The sequence below is a fragment of the Microcebus murinus genome, chromosome 9 (genome assembly GCF_040939455.1).
Source record: "Microcebus murinus isolate Inina chromosome 9, M.murinus_Inina_mat1.0, whole genome shotgun sequence".
Lineage (NCBI taxonomy): Eukaryota > Metazoa > Chordata > Mammalia > Primates > Cheirogaleidae > Microcebus > Microcebus murinus.
Genome location: NC_134112.1, coordinates 76,778,131 through 76,806,058, shown reverse-complemented (window position 1 = coordinate 76,806,058; position 27,928 = coordinate 76,778,131). Strand labels below are relative to the sequence as shown.

At 34.5% G+C, this 27,928-nt stretch overlaps 1 protein-coding gene across 1 annotated transcript in view; it reads left to right on the top strand.

Moving 5' to 3' along the window:
• Nucleotides 1–27,928, top strand: part of WASL (WASP like actin nucleation promoting factor) — a 71,894-nt gene that overhangs the window by 18,959 nt on the left and 25,007 nt on the right. Inside the window, exons 2-5 of the mRNA XM_012762069.2 lie at nucleotides 20,157–20,291; nucleotides 22,878–22,964; nucleotides 23,320–23,416; nucleotides 27,005–27,028. Coding sequence (XP_012617523.1) covers nucleotides 20,157–20,291; nucleotides 22,878–22,964; nucleotides 23,320–23,416; nucleotides 27,005–27,028 — 343 coding nt within the window. The remainder of the gene's footprint in view (nucleotides 1–20,156; nucleotides 20,292–22,877; nucleotides 22,965–23,319; nucleotides 23,417–27,004; nucleotides 27,029–27,928) is intronic.

Below are 27,928 nucleotides of genomic sequence, written 5' to 3'. Positions count from 1 at the left end.
CCTAATTCCTGCCTCTCCCCCACTTTCCTCTTCACCCTTGGCAATTGCTTTCTGATTCATATCATCATGGCTTTAGTTATGCCTGCTTTGGCCTTTTTCACTCAGAATGCTTTTGAGATTCATCTATGTTATTGCATACATGTTCCTTTTTTATTGCTCAGTAGTTTTTCATTGATGAATATTCCACAATTTGTTTTTATGTTTTCATTTTGATGGAGATTTGAGTTGTTTCCAGTTTTGGGCTATTATGAATAAGGTTCCTGTGAATGTTTTTGGTATGTGTAACACATGTTTTTATTTGTTTTGGACTGACACCTAAGAAAGGAATTACATTGTCATTGGGAAGCTGTATATTTATCTTTATAAGAAACTTTCAGATCTCAAAGTGGCTGTACAATATTTGCACTTCCACCAATAATGTATGACACTTCCAGTTGCACCATATTTTCTTTAACATTTGGTCTGGTCCTTTTAATTTTGGCCATTCTAGTAGATGTGAAATGGTATCTCAATGTGATTTTCATTTACATTTCTTTGATAATTGATGATATTGAACACATGTTCATAAACTTACTGGCCATTTGTGTATCTTTGTTTTTTATGTAGCTTTTGAGGTCTTTTGTTCATATAGACAGTGGTTATTTATTAATGATTTGAAGTAATGCTTTGTATATTCTGGACACAAGACTTTGTTAGAGATAGGTACTTTAGATATTTTCTCCCAGTCTGTAGCTTGCATAATATTTTTAAAATTATGTTTTTTGATGGGTTAGATACTTCAGCTTTGATAAGGGCTAATTTATCTTTTTTTTTTCTAGAAAATGCTTTTTGTATTGTAAGAAATCTTGGCCTATGCCAAGGTCACCTAGACAGTCTTCTGCTTCTTTTAGAAGCTTTTTACTCTTAGCTTTTTGTTTAAGTTTATGATTCATCTCTAATTTATTTTTATGTGAAATTCATATGAGATGATCATATGAATTTTTTCTTTTCGGGTTCTGTTTTTATATAGTTGCTTGTTTGATACAGAACCATTTGTTAAAAAGCCTTATCTTTCTTCATTGAATTGAGTTGGAGCCTTTTTCATAAATTAGTCAACCATGTATGTTTGGATCTATTTCTGTATTCTAATCTGTCCCATTAATCTGTTTTTCTGTCCTTAATGCTAATATAATATTGATTTTATTATTGTAGTTAAAATCAGGTATGATGAGCCAACTTTTTTTCTCTTTTCAAGATTGTTTTGGCTATTCTAGGTCCTTTGAATTTCCATCTAACTTTTTAAGTGAATGTGTCAGGCCCGGTGGTGCCTCACACCTATAATCCTGGCTCTCTGGGAGGCCTATGCGGGGCGGATTGCTCTAGGTCAGGAGTTCGAAACCAGCCTGAGCAAGAGCGAGACCCCGTCTCTACTATAAATAGAAAGAAATTAATTGACCAACTAATATATATAGAAAAAATTAACCGGGCATGGTGGCACATACCTGTAGTCCCAGCTACTTGGGAGGCTGAGGCAGTAGGATCGCTTGAGCCCAGGAGTTTGAGGTTGCTGTGAGCTAGGCTGACGCCATGGCACTCACTCTAGCCTGGGCAACAAAGTGAGACTCTGTCTCAAATAAAATAAAATAAAGTGAATGTGTCAAGTTTCTTTCCTAGAGCCTGCTGGGATTTTGATTGGGATTGAATTAATCTATTGATTCATTTGGGGAGAATGGATATTGTAACAATATTGAATTTTTCAAACTATGGAAATATCTCAATATTTACTTATTTCTAGGAATTTATTTTTCTCTGCTATTATAAGTGATACTTTAAATTTATTTCTAATTGTGAATTGTTAACATACATAACTACACGATATTTTGATCTTATATCCTACACTGTTGCTAAATTCAATAATTCTAGTAGCTCTTTTTACAAAAATTCTGTAGTTCTTTTTTGTGTTTGTGCCCAAACCTGGCATTTTGTAGTATTTTTTATGTACATAACCATGTCTTCTGTGCGTAATGCCAGTTTTACTTCTTTCTCTTCCCCTGTTTGTTCCCTTTTACTGTTCTTACTTATCTGGCTTGGACTTCTAATATTAATACGGTGTTGAATATAAATGGTAGGAACGGGCATACTAGCCTTGTTCTTTATTTTATTTTGTTTTGTTTTGTTTTGTTTTGTTTTTGACGACTCTGCCGGAACTCAAATAGCCTTTTTCTTGATATGTGTGGAGAAAGCAGGATTTTTCACAAATGCCCTTTATCAGATTGAAGACGTTCCCTTCTGTCTAGTTTGCTGAGAGCTTTAATCATGAACGGGTATTAACTTTTGTCACATTTTTCTGTATATGTTGAAATGATCATATGATACTTCTCTTAATTCTGTTAATGTAGTGAAGTACATTGATTTTAAAATGTTGAGCCAATCTTACATTCCTGAATTAAACCCCAGTTGGTAATAATTACTCTTTTTTATGAATTGCTGTCTTTGACTTGCTAATATTTTGGATTTTCACATCCATATTCATGAGGTATTTTGGTTTAAAATTTTCTTGTAATAACTTTGTTTTATTAACAGGATTTTGCTAACAGGATTAATGCTGGCTTTGTAGAACCTTTAAAAAATACCCTTTAGATATCTAGCTAATATGTAATGGTGAAATTATGTTTGCTTTAAAACACTCATCTATTTATATTTCTTTCTTGTGACCAAAATTAACTATTAGGGATTCTTACAGACTTAATGTGCAGTTAAAATTTTTGGTTTAGAGAAGGAATTGATATTCTACCTCCACGATTTAGAAGCCAGTGGGACATTTAATTTAAATATTTTTTTGCACTGAAACACAGTACAGTGGTTAACACAGGCTCTCCAATAGGCATATTTGAGTTTATAACCCTGTTCCGTCAGTTGCTACCTCTATGGCAATGGGCAAGTTATTGAATCTGATTCACTTTTACTTACCCATGTGCGAAGTTGGTTCCTTCTAGGGTTGATGTTAAATAAGAAAATACAAGTAAAGTTCTCAGCACTATGCCTGATACAAGTGTTTAGTTCTAAATAGTTGATATTAATATTTTTATTTGGGATACTGGTGAGGAAAAAGGCATATGATAGTTCAAGAAAGTGGTTTGGTTTTCTTTTTTTAGAAATATATCCCGATATAAATTAAAATAGAAATATGTTTCAGAGGTGTAAATTCCTTGTAAAATTACATGTGTTCTAAGTGTTATCTTTGCATATCTTTAGTTTTCAAATTATTCCTTTCCTTTCTTTAAAGATTGGCATCTTGAGTTTAGAAGTCCATGCCTTATATTTTCTTAGCACAATAGTGATGGGCATACTTAGTATTTATTGAGCAATTAACTAGAACATTTCATTTATGTACAGTGTATGTGCCACAACAATGTATAATATAAAAGATGGAACACCATCTGTTTTTAAGACTGACTTGAAAACCACAAAATTGTTCAGTTAACTAAATGTACTGGAAATTATTTCCTGCTTTTGTGCTCATCTGGCCTTGATGTACGTTGAAAATTAGTCGGGGGAGGACATTCCTTCTAAAAATGTATGCTGACTTTGGTATGCTTTCTTTGTCCCCAAACTTTTACTCCTTCCATGGGGGAAGATGTGGTGGAAGCAAATCCCTGTAGTTTGTGGCATTTAAAAAATTAGGTTATATTAACTGAGGTTTTTCACCATGTCGTATAAACATTTATGATGAATTGAAGTGCCAACAAGAAAATTGTCATTCTTCTAAAAAAAATTTAATACCACAGATTAGCAGTTTTTATGCTTCTGAAAAATTTATTTAAGATAATTTGATAATGTAGCAAATTTCTTAGAATCAATATGATTCTAAGAAAGATACCCCTTTCGGTTCAGCAAATGAATAAGTGCAAAATGCATATAAATTCTGTGCTAGGGATTAAGGATACATAGTTGAAGAGTTCGTGGCCCTTATCTTTAGAAGGTGAACTGTGTATTGGTGAAGCATATCCCCACACTGTAACCTATAACAAGGCATTCAATGATCAATGCTTCATTAGATGTATAAGTGAAATATTATGGGAAAGCAGAGAGGGAGAAGTATTTGCTTGAGGAAATCAGGAAAAAGTCAAGAGAGTGATATTTGAACTGCATATATGGAGCTTGAAAAGTTTCCAATATGATATTCTTGCAGAGTAAACACTGTGAAAGCTGAGAAAATATGGCATGTTTGGGGGGGGGGTTCTGCAGATTATTTGGCTGCTATTTCTGACATATATTGGGTTAATAGCAAGTGATGAGTTTGAAAGTGTTAATTGCCTCAAACTAAAAAGAGTCTGAATCCTTGAAGAAGAGTTTCGACCTTATTTTATCAAGTAGGAACCTGTTACATTTTGAACATTATATATTAAAAGATAGTTGGCAATAATTCATGAAGGAGAGAATAAGAGGCAGAGTCTTTTTTTAGGGGGCTGTTACAATACTTCAGGCCAAAGCAACGTATAAGTTTCAAATCTCATTTATATACTCGTATGTAATAGCATGTACATATAAAGCAAAAGTTTGTCATTTCTCATTGAATCCTATTTAAATATCAGAGATATGAGCGTATACACAATATGTACTTTAAGAAGTTTATTGTTAGTTAAGGTTCTTTTTGTACAAATAATGTAAACTAGTTCTGGCTGGCTTAAGCAAAAATGAATTTATTGACTACTGGAGGATCCCATGGAATCCAAAACAGAATTGAATAATAAAGCTTCAGGAACAGCAGGAGGTTGAGAAGCTCTAAGAAAAACAGCAAGAATCAGTGGAACTTCTTTCCAGGTATCTCTTCCTCCAACCCATGAGTCTTGTGTCTCAGTTTGGAATTCTAAATTCCTGGGAGAGGATCTTAATTTAATTGATTGAGCTTAGTACAGATGCTTGTCCCTAGAAAGAAGACTGTAAGTCTCTAACATTGGAAATATTGGGGGTGGGGAACAGGCAATACCTGCAAGGTAGGTTTGTCATATGTGTATAAGCTAGAGAAAACCCTGTTAAAATATTGTACATAGTTATTAATTTGATTTCTCACTGACCTAAACTTGTTTTAGATGCCACTGTGTAAAATATTTACTATACTGAAGTACTTTTTCAGTTAGAATTGTGATCCCAGATTTGCAGATATTAAGGCATAAGGCTATCTTGTTTTTGGAAGCTTGGGCTTTTTTTATGGTTCTCTTTATTTTAATTGACTAACTTGTGGAAAGTAAAAGAAATATTAATACTCGTCCTTTAATTACTAGCTTCTGTAAGCTAGTGATAGAGCTGTAAAATGACCTGATTGGAAATACTGCAACTGATAAATCTGATAATATGAATATCATAATACTTAGCATTTAATAAGTACATACAGTGCCAAGCAATGTTTTCAGCACTTTATGCATATTATTATTTCATTTAATCCTAATAACCCTTTTATGAAGGGACTGCTCAGAACATTTTACATGTATTAACTAAATAAAGTTACTAATATTATTCCTATTTTATAGATGAGAAAACAGGGATAGGGTAGTTTAATAATTGCTTAAAATCACATAGCTAGTAAGTGGTGGAATCTATCTATCCCAGAGTCTATGCTTTCAGTCATGAGATTGTTCATCCCTGGGACATCCCTGATTCTCTGCCTTCACCTGTGTCCAGTCAGAATTCAGGGCTCCCTTCTTTCCCAGAGCACTTTGGTTCTTGCTTTCACTTTGGTACTTATAGCATACTTTTTAAACATGTCTCCTTTCCTAGGTTATTAACTCCTTGAAGACAGGGACCATTTCTTAATTTTCTATTTTTTGCATGTAGTATTTGTTAAATTGAATTAATGCCCTGTTCAAATTTAGTCTCTAAGTTAGCCAGACATTTTGTGAATAAATATGATTTTGTTAATTCGTTTCATTATGAACATTCCTTTGTATAATGATCTCAACTCTGACCTTCCCTTGACCTTATAAAATCCATATGCTGTGTTAAGAAAGTATTTGCATAAAATCTCTTCCCTAGAACTTCCCAGAACATTACTGTCCAACAGAACATTTTATGATGCTATCTTCTATTGATGCTGTCTACTATAGATAGTAGACACCTGTGGTTATTGAGCACAAATTGAAATATAGCTTATAAGACTGAGGAACTGAATTTTTAGCTTTCTTCAGTCACATGTGGTTAGGGCTACCTTATTAGACACTGCAGCTCCAGAGAGCAAAAAGAAAAGGAGTCCAGAACCTAACAGTAGCATCTTACCTCCCTTCTACCCCCAGCCACCCAGATCTGGGGCTTCCCTGGAAAGAACAGTAAACGTGTGGAAAGCTTGTTTGACTTGAAGTGAAATCATTCCCAAATAATTGAGACATTTTAAAAACTATAGAACATTTAAGTTACTAACTGTGTACATGAGATCTAAGGGTTACCTTTTCTGTTTAAAGAAAAAATCATCAGCTTGTTGTTTTTGCCTTTACAGTGCATAATGTAATTTTATAGAGTAGTATTACATAAAATCCTCACATTCTTTCCTCTCCTTCCCCGAGTTCTTGATTTATTAGTGGTAAAATTAGTGGTAAAGGTGTTTTAAAAGAAAAATAGCGTGACGTACTTTTTCCTTTTAATACAGTCAGTTTCCTGTTCCTTTGAGGGGAGTGTCAATTGAATATCTAATTATGCATGTTCATTGAATTGCAGTAATAACTGGAGTTAGTTAAATGTATGTTGACTCATACATTTTGAATAAAAGTTGGTTTTTGAAACTGGCCATGTTAAGCTTTCTGAGGAAGTATAAACCCTAGTTTATTAAAGAAATAATTTATTCAGCTTATTGAATAGCTCATTATTAATGTTTTATGCTTTAATTTTAAGTCTCTTAAGTTATGAATAGAATATAAATCTTAAAAACAAAACTTGAGAAAGGTTTCTTGCCCTTTTTTTTTTGCCTGTCCAATTCTTATGTATAATGTATGGGAGCGTCTCAAATGTTGTTCTTGAAGTCCTTAGTTAGGTTGTATGTTGAATTTAAACTGTTCCTTGTTTAAAAAAAAAAAGTCCTTATATTTTTACCCTGTGCTTTCAGATTCTCATGTTTTGTTCATTTGCTTTCAGATTAACTTTACCTTTGCATGTTCTTCCCCCACCTTGATTGTGTATGTGTAAGTCAAGCAATTTAATTGTGGCTATTTATATAATATGTACATATATCCCTGTGACTATCATTAAATGCTTGAATAATTAAGAGTTGCTGAATATAGAATAACAAATATGGAAGATAAAGCCAATTGAATTTTAAATTTGCTTATCTTGATTAATCATATTTAAGAGTTCAAAGGAGAAAGTTTGTTAAAGAAATCATAGATGTTGGCTTTCATTATAGACATAGGCTATCTCCCTATAGTAACCGACATTTGATTTTTATTACTTTAACCCCTTATAGGTACTGTAGTATGTTATTCAGGAATGTTCATTTTCAATTTTTAGGGGGAGGCTTAAAAGGTACTCAAAATTCTTCTGAGTTACAGTTTCTAGGTCAGAAAGATGATCTTTTTTTTCCCAAGAGTTATACCATATTGTAACTTGAATAGGTCTTTTTCTTCCCTTTGTGTGTATATTTTTCAATTCAGTATTTAATTTTGGAAGAGCTAAAATAGTCACATGGTTTATAAATGAAAAAGTATGAAAAGAAATAAGTTTCTCTTATATCTGATCCTACATTTGCCTTGTCATCCCTTCCCTGACAAAACACATATGCACACACAAAACCTCTACACAGCCAGGAACTGATACTAGTTTTGTCTCGTCTCAGACAATTCTGTGCATACTTAGGCAAATGCAAGTTATTTATTTTGTTCCTGCTGTTGTGTACAGATGTTACCATACTCTACCTTTTTTTTTTTTTTTTTTTTTGAGACAGAGTCTCACTTTGTTGCCTAGGCTAGAGTGAGTGCCATGGCGTCAGCCTAGCTCATAGCAACCTCAAACTCCTGGGCTCAAGCGATCCTTCTGTCTCAGCCTCCCAAGTAGCTGGGACTACAGGCATGAGCCACCATGCCCGGCTAATTTTTTCTATATATATTAGTTGGCCAATTAGTTTCTTTCTATTTATAGTAGAGACGGGGTCTCACTCTTGCTCAGGCTGGTTTCGAACTCCTGACCTCGAGCAATCCACCCGCCTCGGCCTCCCAGAGAGCTAGGATTACAGGCGTGAGCCGCCGCGCCCGGCCCCATACTCTACCTTTTGCATCTTGCTTTTTTTTCCACAGAAGTGTATCTCATCCATCTTTCCTTAAAGAGCCTATTTTTTAAAGCAGCTATATAGTGTCATATTGTGTAGCTTATTTCATAAGTCAGTGGGTGTTTTTCTTGGTGATCTAGAAAATTCCAGTTGCCTGAGTAATTTTGGATAATTTTAAGGTCTGAAGATTTGAATTAGCTTAAGATTTAAAATACTTAATGGCTTTTTTTTTTTTTTTTTTTAAAGACAGTGTTTTGCTCTGTTGCCCAGGCTAGAGTGGAGTGCAGTGGCACATTCACAGATCACTGCATCCTTGAACTCCTAGCCGCAAGTGATTCTTCCACCTCAGCCTCTTGGGTAGCTAGGACTACAGACATGTGCCACCACACCCGGCTAATTTTTAAAATTTTTCATCAAGATAGGGTCTCTGTGTATTACCCACTCCTGGCCTCAAGCGATCCTCCTGTTGGCCTTCTAGATTGCTGGGATTACAAGCATGAGCCACTACACCCAGCCTACATACTTAATGATTCTTATAGAAATCATTCTAAAGTTGTGTTACCCCTTCACTCTCATTTGGTTAAATAGACCAAATACATTGCTGAACGTATTTCAGTTCTTATATGATAAATTATGTTGTCTACGTGAACATTTTGGGTACCATATGTTTTACTATGCTATATTTCTTGCTCTAGAGACTTTTGTTACTGTAGGATGCAAATTGTCTGTCTTATCCTGTTGTGTCTTCTGAATTTATTCGTTTTTGACCATAGTGAGACTTGACTTTTAGGGTTATTGATGGCCAGATATAGCTTTTTTTTTTTAATACTGTTTATTATCTTTGATTCTGTAATATTTCTCATCACTGCTAATAGTCAGAAACTGTCACTTCAGTGTTTTGTAGATTTGTTGCATTCTTCTTAAGTAATACTGTTTAAGCAGTCCTTGCCTGTATTTTCTGAGAATGTGGCGTAGACTAGAGAGAATTTCTGGCAGTTCTGCCGTCAATTAAGCCTTAGATTGGGCTTCCTCCCAGGAGAGTTGTTATTAGTATCTATGCCTCTTAATGTGAAAACCCATGTATTAGCTATTATCAGATATCATAATTTTTCTTGTTGAAAGTTTTTTTTTTTCTGAAAAGAAATTAGTTTCTTAGCATGTTTGCTTCTTATTGGCCTTTGACTCTATATTTCATCTTTTTAAATGGCATTTCTTATTCACTAAAAAATATTTAGCCCAACCATTTGTATAGTTCGAAAGGACCTATTTACCTGACCAGACCACTGACTTTTTTGAAGAGAATCTTTTTGGCAAGTTTCATGGATAAGAGGAACTGCTTCTTCCTTCTGATTTCTGATGACTGAAGCTGAACACAGTATCTTGTTAGGCAAGCGTATGGTGCTTATCCTCATAAGTAGTGGGCTATGACGGTAGGTTAAATGTTAACACTTTTATTTGTTTTTAATTTTAACAATTACATAGCTGCATGCCATGTGCCTGGTATTGAGCTAGGTGAATATAGAAATAAGACAGGACCCTATCCTTAAGGAATTGATGATCTGGTGAGGAGAGCTAAGTGAACTGATCATAATACAGTAATGTTTATAGTGAAGGCACTTAGGGACTGTGGAAACTCAATGGATAAGCCTCTGTCCCAGATTGAGGGAGAGTAGGGCATGGGGTCCCATAGGTGATATCTGAGCTGAAGTTTGAAAGGCAAGAAGAGTTAGCCAGGTAGACGGTTGAGAGAGAGAGGGTGTTTCACTTTTGGGAGTATGGATTTTGAAATGGAGAATCAGGATATGAGAGAGGATAATAGCTTTTGAGACAGTTCCATGTGTCTTCAGCATATAGTGTGATAGATAATAATGAGGCTGCACATACATTTCTTCTTACAATTGGAATCACATTGTTTTCCTCATCATTTTGCTAATACTCTGCACTGATCAGACCACATGTAAAATATCTACTTCATTTTTAACAAGGGTGACTAGACCGATAAGGGCTTCATAAATCAGGTCATAGGAGGAATTATCAAAATAAATTTTACCTTAAAAAGAGAAGTAGTGTTGTTGGAGGCACATCTCTGTGGAATCAAAAATGTCATTGCCACTACACAGAAATTAGAAGTATATTATAATTAGAGGATACTTTATATGCCTCCAGTTTTGTATCATTGTAGCTACAGTGCCTAGCATTGTGCCTGCCACATAGCAAATGCTCAACAGATATTTGAATGAAAGAATCAAGAATACAATAACGATAGTATTGTATTCAGAAAAGATATTTAGGTTCAGCATTAAAAATTTTCTAACTAAGCTGATAAATAGCTAAAACAGTAAGATATACTTATTGCTAAAAGAGATAATTTTTCCCTGAAGTTGTGAACTCCCCATTTCAGCAAGCATTTAATCAAATGCTATGCAATCAATCATCTATCAAGAATGTTACACGAAGGATTCTTAAGAGTCTCCTGGCACACACACCCATTGCCATTTCCTACCTATCTTATTACGTGGTTTTTTGAAGTTGCTTAGCCTTGGTTTTAAGAAAATTAAGTGGATAAGATCACTGTATATTAAAAGGTTATCTCATTAAGTATGGTTTGGCAAAATGAATATATTGGCTTATATCATTGTTCATTTGCTTCATATAAAAATGCTGTTGTTCTGGATTGATGCATCATTTTCTCACCCTAGGCAAGGCTGATCTGGGTTTTGTAGTCTGAAGCTTTTGTACAGTTTGGAAGGGCTTTTCCTTAAGAAAAAGAATCCAAAATTACGTATAAAAGTGTTTATTTCATATCAGAAAAGATCACAACAAATAAAAAATACCATAAACATTACAAAATTTAGAAAAATAGCTTATTACTCATTATTATAACTTATTAAGTTAACATATTAGTAATTGTAAGTTATTATTAACTACATGATATAACTCTTTGCTACTTTTTTCCTGCTTATTTTGGCCACATATTCATTGATCGCTTCTTTACATGACAGTTTTAAGGCTTGACAAACTACTGTCCATGGACCAGATCCAGCCTGTTTTTTTTTTTTTTAAATAAAATTTTACTGCAGCACAGGCATTTCTGTATAATCTATGGCTGCTTTTGTGCTCTATAGTGGCCAAGTTGAAAGAGACCATATGGCCCACAAAGCCTAAAATAAAAACTAACTGGGCCTTTACAGAAAAATGCTGCTCTAACATATTTATTCAGAATTTATTTGTTATTGATAGTTGTGAAGCTGAAAGATAATTTTTGAAACTAGTTACTGGTAATGGCACATCTGTAACATCCTTCACTTTGCTTCAAGGATGCTTCTTGCCCAGGGAAGAACTTTAGATATCAATTGGCTTGACTACCCCAGAAGTGTCCATGAAGTTTAGTCATATTAATAGTATACCAAACCCAGCAGGAGCTGGGCAGTGCTCATTCAGATCCTTTGCCTTGGGGTTAAAAATTGAGTCTAGATGCATCATATGGTACAGGAGGGATAGGACAGGTTATTGCCTTCAGGGATAGCTAGCTAGAGAGGAGCCCATATGCATGAGGTTGGGGTTGCTGTTACTTCTTATGTGGCCCCAGAGGAGAACAAGCCAAGTCTGTCTGTCTGTCTGTCTATCTATCTATTGAGACAGAGTCTCACTCTGTCATCCAGGTGAGTGCTGTGGCGTCTACCTAGCTCACAGCAACCTCAAAGTCCTTGGCTCAAGTGATCCTCCTGCCCTAGCCTCCCAAGTAGCTGGGACTACAGGCGCTACCACTACCATGCCCAGCTAATTAAGCCAAGCCTTTTAGGAGGATCTTCCAAGTGAAGGACCATGAAACTTAAACTTAATTGGCTTCATGGTAAATCTACCTTTGTCCCAGGACATAACAACTTATGTCTGTTTGGACTTTTTTCTTTCATAAAGATCCTTTTTTCTATGCACCTACAATCCTATACTTTCTACCACCCCCACTGCCAAGCCTTGCTTCTCTTTTCCTTCCCTGAAAATAAGGTAAGAAGCAAACCAAATTAGGGGGAGGGGCAGTAGAAGAATAAAATCATGTTAAGGATATATGGTTCTTGGAGGTTCATTTAGATGAGATAGAGCAAAAATATAACACATGAGGAAGTGGGATGAATTATTGAATAGTGTATATTGAACATAAAATTAATAGCTAATTGGGAAGTTCATATAAAGCTGTAGAAAAAAAATATATATATAACCTTTGGCAAATAAACTGACTTCATCTGTAAAATGAAGGGATGAGATTAAATGTTTGGTAAAATTTATGGTGAAATGTTATTAGATGCTATTTGGGTCTAGAATTCAGGAAGACACAAATCCTACCAGTGACCACAATATGTAGTACCTACTTTACCTACTTTTTCACCTTGTCATCCCAAACTGTTCTTTGAGGGAAGAGTAATGGCAAAGTAGTAGCAGAGTAAAAGAAAACTCTCTCTCTTTCAAAGTAGTAGCAGAGTAAAAGAAAACGCTCTCTCTCTGTCTCTTTCTTTTCTCTCCGTTATTATCAGGACTTGAGTTTCAGCTGGTAATGTTAAACTTTGGTTAACTGAGGTGGGAATCCTAGGGTACCTCCTTCTCAACTTTATTCCCTGAAAATCCGAATTTCACGTTTTGCTATATAATCCAACCAACCTTGTAAGAGAGACAGTGAGGAAAGAAAACAAAAACTCCTATTAAGGAGGTCTACTTAAACTATAAGGAAGGGAGAGGCAGAAGAGCAAGCCACACATATGAACTGCCCTTTTAACAGTGTCCTGACCCATTTGCAAATATGACTCAGTCTATAATAAGATCAGTATCCCTCTCAACCTTTATTTGTATATGACTATCCTTAAAGTAGAAACATGGAGAATACAGTATGAGCCTTGCCACTTACAGTTTAACATCTGTAATTTTAATTGCTTGCAGGTAATGCTAATAATCTATGCCACGTAGTAATTGACAGTTTTCTAGATGTATGAATTTAAATCATAGGTACCATATGAGATTAGTGTGTGATTGTGACTTAGTGAATGAGCCTAGCTTACTACCCAGCACACACCTTTCAGTATGACTTTTGTATATAAAGTACTTTTATAAATAGTTCAAAAAGGAATATGCACTGGTAATGAAAATGAGGTCTAAAACTTTTATGATTTGTAACTAAAAAATTTTGATAACTTGTAATTTTAAACACATGTCCAGTAAAAATGGAATGGAGGAAGAAGCTAGAACCATCTATTACAAGCCATATGTTTTTAGTATATTAAAATAATCCCCTACATCTGTTATCTATTGCTATGAACAAACCACCTAATAACTTCGTGATTTAAAGCAATATCAGCCTATTTCTCATAATTCTGTGGTTCGTCTGCTGGTGCCACTGAGGCTCACTCCTGCACTTGCATTTAGCTACCACATCTAATGGGGACTGGGCCCAGAAGGGATAGGTGGAATGGGCTGGGGCCTTTCTCTCCATGTAGTCTTCGATTTCATATTTTAGGGCATTAGTTTCAAGAAAGCAAGTCATGTGGACAAATCCAGAATCAGTAGGGCTGGAGAATATGTAAGAACTTGGGTTAAGGGGCGTTATGGAATAATATACTATTGTACCACATCTCTCTCCACTCAAGGTTTCCAAACTGTATATGGGTGTTTATCTTTTTAAACCACAGAGTTGAGCTATGTTTGATATTATTTTATTATTAAGTCTGTAACTTCTTCCCATGCCACTCTTCTCTTTCTTATCTCCTACCCTACACAGTTCCAAACCTTCCCTAGCACTTTGCCATGGCAAAATCTTTGTTGATGTAACTACTTAGAATACTCTTTCCTCCCTATTTCATCTGACTCATACCTTTTCATTCTTCAGGTAAAATGTCAGTTTAGGGAAGCCTTCCTACCGTAGTTAGGTTTTACATTTTTCTTGCATACTGGATTTTTCTTTTATAGCATTTGTAATAGTTATTAATGCCTGTCTCCTCATTAAACTGTGTGTTTCTCAAGGACCCTATCTGTCTAATTCATTTTTGCATTTAACCCCCCTTTTTATTCCAGTCTTCATTCCCCAATTATCACAGTCCCTTGTACATAGTAAGTACTTTGTAAACATTTGGTGAACAAATATGTCTAGCACGATATTTTCTTGAAAATCTAAGATCAAAAAAACTGGTTCTTAAGATGGCAGCTATTTTTCTTTGGCTCCGTTTCTTATCACTGTTGTGATTCTGTTTGTTACTTTTTGCTTTTGTCCTCCTCCTCCTCATCCATTCCTCCAGCTTTGCTTTTTTAAAAAAATTAACTATTTCTTGTGGAGTCTTCTGTCTTTGCTGTATTCTTTTTTAATCTCTACTGGTTTTGTTTGTATATTTGTTTTGTTTTCTCTTTCCTTTTCTGGTTATTTCTCATTTTGGAAATCACCGAGTGATAAGTGAATTTTTCAAAGTGAATTTTTATGTTTTCTCTTCCTGGATAGTTTTTAATGATACTCACCATTCAGGAGTTGCTTGTTTACTGCCAGATATATTGTTTTTATTTTTCAAATTGCTGGTTTCTGTATTGGTTTTTTGAGGTTGACATATAACTGAGGTGTTGTCATACTTTCATTATTTAGAAAATTGCCTGAGATCACTGCATAATTAACCATAAGAATTCAGCCAAATTCTTTTCTTTTATACTTCCTTCTATAATGTATAGATTAAAATTTCACAGTCACCTCTCGGTAACCACAGGGGATTAGTTCCAGGACTGCCTGTAGATACCAAAAGCCATGCATTCTCAGGCCCTGCAGAACCCGCCAACATGAAAAGTCGACCCTCCATATACTCTATTTTTGAGTGGCGTATGGTTGCAGATATGGAACCCATCCATATGGCGGGTATTTATTGGAAAAAAGTTTGTGTATAAGTGGACCTATGCAATTAAAACCCATGTTGTCCAAGGGTCAACTTTATGTTTAGTATAATAAGAAACAATGGTGATATAGCACATCTTATATTTTCCTGGTTAGAGCTGGAACCCATACTACTAAGTGAAGTATCCCAAGAATGGAAAAACAAGCACCAGATATATTCTCCAGCAAACTGGTATTAACTGAGTAGCACCTAAGTGGACACATAGGTACTACAGTAATAGGGTATTGGGCAGGTGGGAGGGGGGGGCGGGTATATACATACATAATGAGTGAGATGTGCACCATCTGGGGGATGGTCATGATGGAGACTCAGACTTTTGGGGGGAGGGGGGGAAATGGGCATTTATTGAAACCTTAAAATCTGTACCCCCATAATATGCCAAAATAAAAAAAAAATAATGGGTGATTTTGTATTTATATATCATCAGAGCACTTAGGAATGTGTTTAGAGCTTAGCTTTTATGTAATGAGGAAACTTAGGATAGATTTTCCCAGATAAGTTTTTAGGCATTGAGGCCAAGTACACACACAGACATGTACATACATATAAAAGTTGGAGTGTTTCACTATTAATTTAGGCCAAAGTGATCATAGAAAAGACTTGACTTTATTCTTATGATTTTTCTTCATACTCAGTTTATTTTAGATATTTCTTTAAAGTATATCTTTAAATATTTTCTTTAACAACACTGTATCTTTTCTTACATTATTAAAATATTACAAACAGTTATTTAGTACTAAGTCATCTTAGTATTTATTGTAGAAAGTTAATTGATAAAAAAAAGTGACCCATGAGGCCTGGTATTTTCCAGTCTTTACTCTGTCATTTGCTTATTCTGTAATTAAAGAAACACCTGTTTTCCTGATCTGAAATTCTTATCCTGACCTGTTATGTAACGTAGTTGTTCTGAAAACGTGAAAGGAATATAAACAGTAGAAGTGCTAGATGTTCGCAGGTTAAGTCTTACTCAGGATGGAACTCCTTTTAACAAAGTTGTTATATATAAAGAGGAAATTGGAAGAAGTGGCAATCTTCTTAGTTTTGGGTTGGTACGACAGTGGCTAATGTATATAGTGGTGGTAATGGCTCTGAGAAGAGAACCAGCTTTTCAAGATTGTTACGCCTGTGAAAGAGGGCTAAGAGTCCTATAATTTTTATGAATCATTTGTGCTTGTTAAAAGTTTTTATTTTGAAATAATTTCATACTTACAGAAAAATTGCAAATACAGCAGAAAGAATTCCTACATATCCTTTATCCAGATTTGCCAAATGTTTATAACATTTACCATGGATCGATCGATCTCTCTCCCTCCCTTCCCCCCTCCCCCCCTCCCTCCCCATCTCACTCTCCATCTCCCTCTCCCCCCATATGTGTGTGTGTGGATATGCATCCATACATGCATGTTATTTTTTTCTGACTAACTTGAGGGTAAGTTGCAGACATAATGCCCCTTTACAATATTTCAGGGTATATATTCTATAATCAAAGTCATTCTCTTATTATCTTAGTATCATTATCAAAATCACAACATGCAATTTTCAGTTTAACAAATATTTGTTTACTTGGGGACAATGTATAGGTGGAGTGAAAGTATAGGCTTACAAAACTATTTTAAGCGCTTAAGGGAATTGCAGTTTGTTTAATGAGTAAGAAATCAATAAAAATATTATTCTATTTTAGAATAGGATCAATGAAGAACAGAGTAACAGAAGATACACAAACAAGTACTCTGGAAATGTGACGAAAAAGCAGACAGTCATTTCAACCTAAGAAATTGGGGGAAGGAATTCATTTTCCCAGAATACATGCCATATCTTATTTCTGCCCTTAAACAATCAAAGTTCTGAGGGTGAATGTGTTATTGCAGTTACTCATTAGTGAAATATCAGGAATACATAAGATATGATAAGTTCTGTTTCTACAAAAGTTGATACAGTACTTTTTTTTCTTTTAATTAACAAATTTTAACCTTAACATTATTGAGCTAGTAAGAAATAGATTTCCCTTCCTAAGCATGTGTTCTTAGGTTGTTTTTCATTAATATCTTCTTGATTATGAAAGACAAGAAGTAATGGAGTTGATTAGTTGTAATTAATTTAAAAGAATGGAAGGAATGTTTTTAAAAACTTAATTAAGCCACTGTCAATCTAGAGTTTAAGGGATAGTTACTGTTTTATATTGTCTAGCATTTATATACTGTATTAAATGTGTGTAAGCTATTATAATTCTGAATTAATCAGAAAAGGCTTTACAAGGTGCTATGTTATATCATTTTCAGACTTTGCCAGCTTAAAGAAAGAAGTGAAATAGATAAGAAACACTTAGATAAGATTGTAGCAAATTTTTAAAAATCCAGTTACTGAAAATTGCTTATGAATAGTTAGGTTTTCAGTTTAAGATTAAAGTTTATAATGCTAAACCATGTCTGTGTGGGAAATTGTAGCATTGTTAAATGAGTATTTCTTAAGCAGATGTTTTAAGAGTTTGTTTTAAATTTATATAAATGTTTAAATGTGGATTTTTAATTTAGGATTTTTTGGGTTTTTTTTGTAAGTTCACATGTATATCCACGCGATATATTACAATGTTAATATTTGGTCCTTTGGCAAGGGGATTTTCATACTTAAATTTCAGACTCTATTAATAAAGAACAGATTTTTTGTTCATAAGCTATTACTTGTTTTCTAGTTAAAAAGTAAATTAGGGAGATTTTTAGATCTTCATGTTGGCTTATCTCATTTCCTAATTGTTCTTCTTTTAAGAAATGATTGCATTTTGATAATAATATCCTTAAGAGGCTTTAATTTGTATGAATTCTCATTAGAAAAACAAATTTTCTTACTTGGTTTTGAATTTTTCAGCGTGGTATTTGATACCTTTGGATAATATCTGCAAAATCCATTTTTCTGAAGTTTTCAGTCCTAGGGGCAGGAAGCGTATGGTACTATCATCCTGAGATTGTACACTTGCAGAAAAATAAGGGCATGTTTTGAGCAGGCCAAAGGTGTATTCATGTTCTTTAGTCTCCTCTTTTATACCCAGTGTCCGAATATAAACATTTTTCTTGTTTCTAAGTTTTCCTAATTTTTAATGGCTCTTCTTGTGGAAATTGTCCTACTTCTTTGTGTCCTCATGACAGACGTGAAATTCAAAGATGAATTTAGCGTGTGAAGGTAAAAATGTACATTGAACGCTGTTATCTGGGCAAATATTTATGAACTTTTGATCCCTAGTGGTAAACTGATTTTACATTTCTGACTTTAGTAATTGTTATAGAAGGTTTGTACAGATAATACTGCTTTAGAATCCTTACCAAAGGAGGCAGTCCTCAGGCATAGCTAAGTAAACCTAAAACCACGTATCTCCAGATCTTAATGTGATCTATTTTTTATTACAAAGCCCAAATTCCATTTAACTAAGGTACTATAATTACTTAATCAGATCCTATTTTTAGTTGTTTCTCTTCTTTCTATTTTAAAAAAACATAATTAACATGTCCATATAAAATATTTATATTTTCATTAAAGTACAGATATTTTAACTTCTAAATAATTTCCTTAATTTCTAGTTTAGGAATGAGGTTACTAAATCAGGAAACATGATTTTTGCTTTCAGAGGTTTTATAAGTGCTATTATCAGTAAATGGGTGTATCACTTTTACAGAAACTAAGATTAAATAGTTACATTCTAAGGTTATAATATAATAGAAATTTAACTTAGACTAAAATGGAAGTTCCATAGTTTTATGATACAGTCTTGAGGAAGGTGGCAGCAGTGGCATACTGGGAAACCCTAATGCGCTAAGGTGCATGTAATGAGTTAGCTTCTCTCCTGTGCATTTGAAAGGGTTTTCTAGGTACTATGCTGGGAAAAATCAAAACAGTAGTCACTTAAATCATTTTTCATATCAGTATAGCTTTCAAACTATGTGGTCACTTGTGCAAATAACTTAAGATCTTTTTTCCTCTCACTTTTATCATTTTTTAAAAAGAAGGTAGATGATAGTTTACCTTCCAGGGTGATAATATGTTAAAAGTATATAGCACTATAATCAGTAACCATAAATCTTGCTTTCAAGTTTGACTTATACTAAAGTGATTAACTGCTTTGTAGAAGTCAACCTTTACCAATACTACTATTTCATTGCTTAAATGTTCACTTTATTGGGAAACTATATACAGGAGTAATAATACAGGATTTGAAGTCACAAGTTGCTTGTATTAGAATATGGTTATTGTATTATTAATTACTGCATAAGAAATTACTTCAAAAAGTACCATGTTTCCCCGAAAATAAGACCTACCCATAAAATAAGCCCTAGCAGGATTTCTAAGCATTTGCGCAATATAAGCCCTACCCCAAAAATAAGACCTAGTGATGGGCATGTCTGTGCAGCGTATCTGCTCTACCCATGCATTTCCTCACGGAGTGGTAAAGAAGATGAGCAGCCCTTCTCCTCTGCCCCATCGTGACAGCTGCTATCCCAGAGGTGACCGGAAAGGTGCAGGCAGTCCCACCAACAAGGTCAGCTCCCCCTGTCAGGTCCCGGCCATCCTGTGTGTGCTGCAAGCTGAGGCTTTGAGGGGAAAGTCTCCTCAGTGAAGTGAGGAGCCGGACGCTCGGACGCTCCGCTTTAGGTATTGTGTGTCCCCAGGGGAAAGAAGGAAAGCTGTGGCTGCCATTTTACTATGATGATGTTCCAGAAGAAGACGACTTAACTGTATTTGAATAAATGTAGATTGTTGTACTGTACTTAAAAAAAATAACACATCCCCTGAAAATAAGCCCTAGGGTGTCTTCTTGAGGAAAAATAAATATTATAAGACCCTGTCTCCTTTTTGGAGAAACACGGTAGAAGCTTAAAATAGCAATTAATGTTTATTATCTTTTTGTTTATGTGGATCATGAATTCAGGAGCACCATAGCTGGGTAGTTGCAATCAAGATATCAGCAGGGGCTGTGGTCATCTGAGTATTATTTTGAATGTAATGGTTATAAATTTTATATTTTGCAGACTATGTCTTCAGCAGTAGTGCAGTTATTTGCAGCAGATCGGAACTGTATGTGGTCAAAGAAATGCAGTGGTGTTGCTTGTCTTGTTAAGGACAATCCACAGAGATCTTATTTTTTAAGAATATTTGACATTAAGGTGAGTTTTGTTTTGCTTTCAGTTTAAACTGTAGGTGATTAGGTTTTCTGCCTCAATTATACTTTACTATAGATGTTTTATCCTCTATGTAATATTTAAATTAAACTAATATTAGAAGGATGAAGTTTGATTTTAGATATTGAAGTATGGACATGTGACCAAATGGGAATATGTCCTAACCCAGAACTTGAATGGTTTCCTTTTTTATCTTCCCACTGCTACTACATATTAAAGCTCATTTTTAAAGAAATTTATGCCTTTATGTCTTGGGCTTTCTGCACATTCTCTGGTTTTTTTGAGACAGAGTCTCACTCTGTTTGCCCGGCTAGAGTGCCATGGCATCAGCCTAGCTCACAGCAATCTCAAATTTCTGGGCTCAAGCAATCCTTTGCCTTAGCCTCCCGAGTAGCTGGGACTAGAGGCACGTGCCACTATGCCCGGCTAATTTTTTCTATTTTTGGTAGAGATGGGGTCTTGCTCTTGCTCAGGCTGGTCTCGAAGTCCTGAGCTCAAACAATCCGCCCACCTTGGCCTCCCAGAGTGCTAGGATTACTCACATTCTCTCTTTTTCTAATGGTACTCCGTTCCATGTTGTCCATTAAAGAATAGCATACGTAGTCCTTTCAGGGAACAACAAAAGAATATTTTAGCTTGGTGTGTACCATTATTTAGCCCAGATTTAAAGCATTATACAATATTTATAAAAATGTATTTGCTATCCATTTTTTCTTGTTTCTCATAATAGATATATTCAGATTTTTATAGCCTGATATTTCTCACTCCCAATCATAAGATCATATTGTCATAGATTAGATGTCCTTTCTCAGGTATTCATCTCTTATAGTTGTTGTAAAAGTAATTATCATTTTGCTAAGGTGAAGTCTTCATTAGTTCTTTTAAGTTCTTTCTGTAAATAAGTTTCCACGGTTAAATTTATATGTGGCAATAAGTGTAATGGAATTTTAACTACCAAACACTAGAACTGCCTTTGTATTCTCAGGCACTAATATGGTCAGACAGATCACAGTCAAACATTTTTACATCTCTGGCCTCAGCTAATTTATTTGTAAAATGGGATGATCATCTGGGTCTGTTACCAAGTATTTCACTAAGATTAAATGAGATTTAAGTTACTGTACTGTAATTTGTAAATTAGTTCTGCTGCTTCCTTTTTTTTTTTTTTTTTAAGAGATAGGCTCTTAAAGATAAAGATATCTCTTTAAGAGATAGCCTGGGCTCTGTAGCCCAGGCTAGAGTACAGTGGTGGGACCATGGGTCACTGCATGCAGCCCTGAACTTTTGGGCTCAAGGGATCCTCTACCTTAGCCTCCTGAGTATCTGGGACTACAGGTGCATGCCACCACGCTGGGCTAATTTATTTATTTTTTTGGTAGAGATGGGATCCTGCTGTGTTGCCCAGGCTGGTCTTGAACTCCTGGCCTCAAGTGATCCTCCTGCCTTGACCTTCCAAAATGCAGAGATTATAGGCATGAGCCAACCAAACCTGGCTGATTAGTGCTACTTAATATCTGCTTCCCGGTATCCCAAGACAGCTGAGAGATATGGCATGCTCCTGTTAGTAACAGTGGCTTGTTGTGGTAGTAATTCTGCAGGATGGAGAACACATGCATGGTTTGCTAAGTACTTTGATATATTTTTCATCACCAATAGGAAGCAATATTTAGAAATGGAACACAAATACAACTCCACTAAGACTCAGAAAGGAATTTCATTACAGTGGTCCTAATGTGTGTACATTATATTTTGCATATTTTAAAATTGTGATCTAGATGGAACCTTGCATTTCTGAATAAGGCAGTAGTTGTTTCTCTAACCATTTATTTCCAATTATAGATAACCATTGATGAAAACTTACAATTAGCCACCTTTGGTATTAAAGTTAAATATATTTTTTATACTATGGTGATTGATATGGATATCATCCGTGGCTCTCGTATCCATAGTTTAAAATTGATGTGTTTTAATCATCAGTCTCTTTCTGCAGCATGATTGATACTACTTGTACTAGCATTTAATTAGCAGACAACTCTGTAAGTTAAGAATTCGAAGATTGTTAATGAGCAATACGGAGAAGATACATTTGACTATCCTCCGTTTATTAATATAAAATTGAAGTAAAGAGTATGATGTATTCCTGTAGTATTTGATGGCACATGGTCTAAATACTGTTAATGAATTATGTATTGGTAATCAGTACATGTACAAAAGTATCCTATTCCTTCTACATGAATTGATGATCTCTAGTAATTACTCTGGTTATGTATTTGACCAAGTAACTGTATTTGGAAGTGCTTGGCTAATGAGATTATATCTTAACATACTGAATTAAACTTGCTTGATATGTAGGTTTTACAAAAGAAACATTATCTAGTGTTCATTGTTTTGTTATTAAGAAATTACTAATTGAATTATCTGATGCTAATTATGTTATACATGTATGTAATATATGTGTTTATAAACGTTATTGTTTATATAAACAGTTCCTCAATATGAGCCATCTACTTTGTTTTCCTAGAGGTGTTTTTTCTTGGTAGTTCTTATTTTAATTTTAATTTATTTTTCTAGGATGGGAAACTATTGTGGGAACAAGAGCTATACAATAACTTTGTATATAATAGTCCTAGAGGATATTTTCATACCTTTGCTGGAGATGTAAGTCATATTTTTATTTATTGCCATGTTTAATTTTTACTTTGCTTGCCTTTTCTAATCCAAATTATTTATAGAGCCCTATTGAAAGATCAAATTTAATGTACTATTGTTTTGCTGAAAATGAAGTATTTAGTTGATTATTTGAGTGTCTACTGTGATAGGTAACGTAGTCTTTTATTTTAGGTTCTCCATGCTTTTTGCCTTCTGAAGCTATTCAGATCATAAAATAATGTCTGCTAATAAGGTTATCCTTTTTTCTTTAAAAATGTACTTCTGTTGGTCATCATCACTTTTGTTATATAAGGCTAAATTCATGCATTTTTGTTCTTTCACCTTTTTTATGAAAACATTTCAGACTTGTCAAGTTGCCCTTAATTTTGCCAATGAAGAAGAAGCAAAAAAATTCCGAAAAGCAGTTACAGACCTGTTGTGCCGGCGACAAAGGAAATCTGGTAAACACCCCCTTTTTTTAAATTAATTACTTAAAATGGGACAGCAAACTACAGCTCAAGGGGAAAATGTGGTCCACTGCCTGTTTTTGTAATTAGTTTTATTGAAACATAGTTACATTCATTGGTTACATTGCTTGTGACTACTTTTTTTGCCACAACACAGTTGAATAGCTACAACAAAGACTATATAGCCCTCAAAGCCTGAAATTTAATATCTGGCCCTTTATTTAAAAAAATGTGATTGTTCCTACCTTAAGAGACATGATATTTTTATTGAGAACTAATTTTTTTAGATTTACTGAAGGATCCATCCTCGTAATCATTTTTGTTGATAAAATTCCATGTATAGTGATTCTTAAATTATATTTTTAATGACATCATTTGTAGCTTACATATTTTAAAGTATTTAATATTTTTTCAACAAAGACTTTAAGCAAGTTTAGAAGCAAATAAGTAGAGTTGCAGACAAGATCTGTAAACATTACCTGTCTATTCTGCCCCTAATGCTATATACTATAAAACTATAAGGAACTTAGTTTAGTGCATGAGACAACTCTAACACATATAAAACAATTAGAGAATAATGCAGGATAGTGTAGAGCAGGGGTCCTCAAACTTCTTAAACAGGGGGGCCAGTTCACTGTCCCTCAGACCATTGGAGGGCCAGACTATAGTTTAATAAAAACTATGAACAAATTCCTATGCCCACTGCACATATCTTATTTTGAAGTAAAAAAACAAACAGGCAAAAACACCTGCATGTGGCCTGCAGGCCATAGTTTGAGGACGCCTGGTGTAGAGCTTTAAATTAATTGGTGTGGAACTGTTGTTTAACAATAATAATATATAAAGCTTTTCTCTTTTAAAGTGGAGGATGATTAGGAAAGGTGAACTTCTCTAAAATTATCATCTTAAGCAGATCACTTTTAGGAGGGAACATATGGGAGTTGAGGTTGACAAACAGATCCTCTTAAAACTAGCCATACCCATGCATTCCTTGAAAAGTTTTTCTCTACTTCCAAGGGTACATGTTACCCCAGTTTGATGATCACTGTATTCAAGGATGTGCTTTACCAATAAGAGGAAATAAAGCAAGAAAAGGCAGATATGGAAAACAGCAATGCAAAAGCATATATTCATCCTTTATACATCTTTATTGTTATTTTACTAAGTTTCCAAGAGAGAGGTGAGGCAAAAATGAAATCAGATGAACTAAATTGTTGCTTCACTATTGCCATGTTACTACTATATTGTACTTATTGTGAGTGAATAGGAGAATCATTAAGGGCCTATTATTTTTTGTTACTTTTGGGGGCCAAGGACATTTATCACTTGATTCCATGATAGGGAAGGATTTAAAGCTATGGTATTGAAACCACAGCTTTAGGAATAATTCACTGCTTATTTCAAAGGCATCCTATGATGCTAGGCCAGGGCTGTCTGGGGCTCTTTTCAATCAAAACGTGACATTTTCAATATAAAAAAGGGTAAAAAATACTTCTTAAAATATAAAATAATTGATTTTGAAATTGGCAAGTTAAAGGCGCCTTTCACCTGGCACAGGCATTTTGTTTTATATTGTTCTTAAACTTCTAGGCAAAGTGTTTCAGAAACAGAAAGATCATAACATTAGGGAGGCAGCTGAGTCATCATTGGATAGCCCTTTATGCTGAGTCAAACTCCATCTATACCTCTCGTTAACTTGGACCCACGGTATCCAACTTGTAGAGCAACAAAGAATTAGTTTATTTTCTTTTCCTCACAATAGCCACTTTGTATTGGGAACCATCTATCCTATTCTCCTTATCTCTTCTTTAGTCTAACCAGTTCCAGTTTCTTGAAATAGTCCTATGATATAGTTTATAGTCATATCATCCTAAATACTATGCTCTGAATCCACTATAGATTTTACATCTTTTTCAAAATATGGTGTTCAAATTTGAACACAGTACTCCATATGTAGTCTAAGCACTGTGATACTAAAACATCCCTCAGTTTGATTAAACACTATTCTGAAAATATTTCTAACAAATGCCTCCCACCATTAGCTCCCATTCTGATTTGTTCAACCAGTTCCTCCCCCTCTTTTCACTTTCAAGCCAGGATGGTGTCATAAATCTAAGTAATTGCTTCTTGGAATTTATATTATACTCTGAACTTTTATATTTATCTTACTATATTTCCATTTTTGTGTCATCCACCAATTAAAAAAGTATTTCCTCCCTGGGTACAGAGATAACATCACCTTGGAAATTGGAGTTTGACGTTTATTGACGTAGGCAGGACTGGCTTACTTCAAATGTTTAAGACAGTTACTTTATCAGATCTTCAGATAGAGTAATACATTTATATATCCTAGTGCTAGGATTTTTAACTTGTCTACCAGTTAAGTCCTATTGATTTTTGTTTGTGATTATTTATAAACTAATTATTGCCTCAGTTATTTATAATTTCAGAAAGTTTTATATTAGAAAATTTGTGGAAATTACATTTAAAATTCTTAAACCACTTTTGAACTTTCTTAAAGCCAAAATAGTGTCTTATTCTGAGCACACCTGGTATGTAAGAATATGAATGCAATGAATTGATAGACATTCTGGTTTTCCTCCTACCTAATTATTAATTGGCTGTATTTTGAGTATTTTTCTGGTCTGTCCCAGTGCCTAGAGTTTTCTGGGTATTCTCATCCCCTTTGTGCTTTCGTCCAGTCCCATAACTTTCAAAACCATCTGTGTGGTGATGACTCTCAAAATGTTATCTTCAGTACTGACTTTTCCTCTGACTTTCAGACACTGTCTATTCAAGTTGGATGGCAGTACAGACTTCAGACTTAACATGTCTGGTCAGAACACTTGATCTATGTCTGTATCCTCAACCCCAGCACCACTCAAATCTGTTCCTATTCCTCTTCTATTCTTTCCTGTCTCAGTAAAAGGTATTTGCTCTACCTCGTCTCTCAGGCTTACCATGATCCATTTTAAGTCCTCTCAATGATTCTTGTTGGCTCTGCCTTCAAAAATATGTCCCTGGATCTGATGATTTCTACCACCTCTGCTACCACCATCCCAGTCCAAGCCTCTATGATCTGTCATCTAGACTACCACTCTAGCTCCCTGATTAGTCTCCCTGCTGCCACTTTATTCCTTCTATTATCTTTTTTCCACACAGTAGCCACAGTAAAATTTTAACAAAATACATTAGATCATGTCATTTGCCCTATTCAAAACCCTATAAGAGCTTCCTATCATATAAAGAATAAAATCTATAGTCCTTAACCACAGACTGTGAGATCCTACGTAATCCAGTCCCTGACTGTTCCTTCTGACTTGTTTCTTTTTATTGTGCCTTTTGCTCCCACCAGTCTAGTCCTAGTAATGTTCTTTTATGTTGTGCCTTCCTTTGGGCCCTTGAATATATTGTCCCCTTTTTCATTTTATTTAGATCTCTGCTTAAATGTCAGTTCTTCCAAATATCATTTCTCCTTAATCACCTGTACATCAATTTAGAAGAGCTTAAGTGAATTCAGTTTTTTATGTTGGTGGTGTATTACATATGTCTAATAACGTTTTCTAATTTATTTTCTAACAGAGAAAAGACGAGACCCCCCAAATGGTAAGCTCTTTGACAATCATTGATCAGAAGATTTTAGATTATAGTTTAATTCTTGTGGATACATGTACCTTACATTAATACCTAATATTTAGTTCTATGAGCAAATACTAAAGTTTCTTGTGCTCTTATTTTAAATTAATTAATGACAGGTGAGACTTAGGAAACATACCGTTCTTTGGGGTTTTTTTTCATAGCATAGAGGAAGAATACATAGGGTGACGATCACTAATACTTATATTTTAATTCTGTATCCATGGTAGATTAAGTTTGGAAACTATACAGTCTGGTCTTAAGATCTTCCCTAAAGGCAGTAAATTTTATCTAACATATTTGTTGCTTTTCTACTTTAAGATTTATCCTTTTTTCTTATTTCAAAATAGTTATTTTATACTTTAATTTACTGTAATAGTGAGTTTAGAACTAATCATAGCTCCGTGTAACATTGATCTTTAACTTAATAATGAACACTTGAAGTATTATGAATTCATTTTCTAAATATTTAATACCAGGGAGTAAAAATAGGATATCAAGGTGTAAAAGATCTTCAACGGTTTCCATCCTGAATTCCATAAACTCTCCCTGAAATTATGTACTAAATTTTATAAGTATCTGTGTTCTTTTCTCTGGAAAGAGGATCCATGGCTTTCATCACATTTAAAAGGGTCCCTGACTATGAAAGTAAAGAACCATTGCACCAGGAACCTTCATTATAATAAGAAATAAAGCTGCTTCTTTTTAAAGGCCTCTCAGAGCCTCTTATTAGAACTTAGAATGATTATTCAAGGAAGACTTTACTATATAACACAAAGTTGTTGTTCTTTTTTTGAGACGGAGTCTTCCTCTGTCACCCTGGGTAGAGTGCAGTGGCATTATCTAAATCACTGCAACCTCGAACTCCTG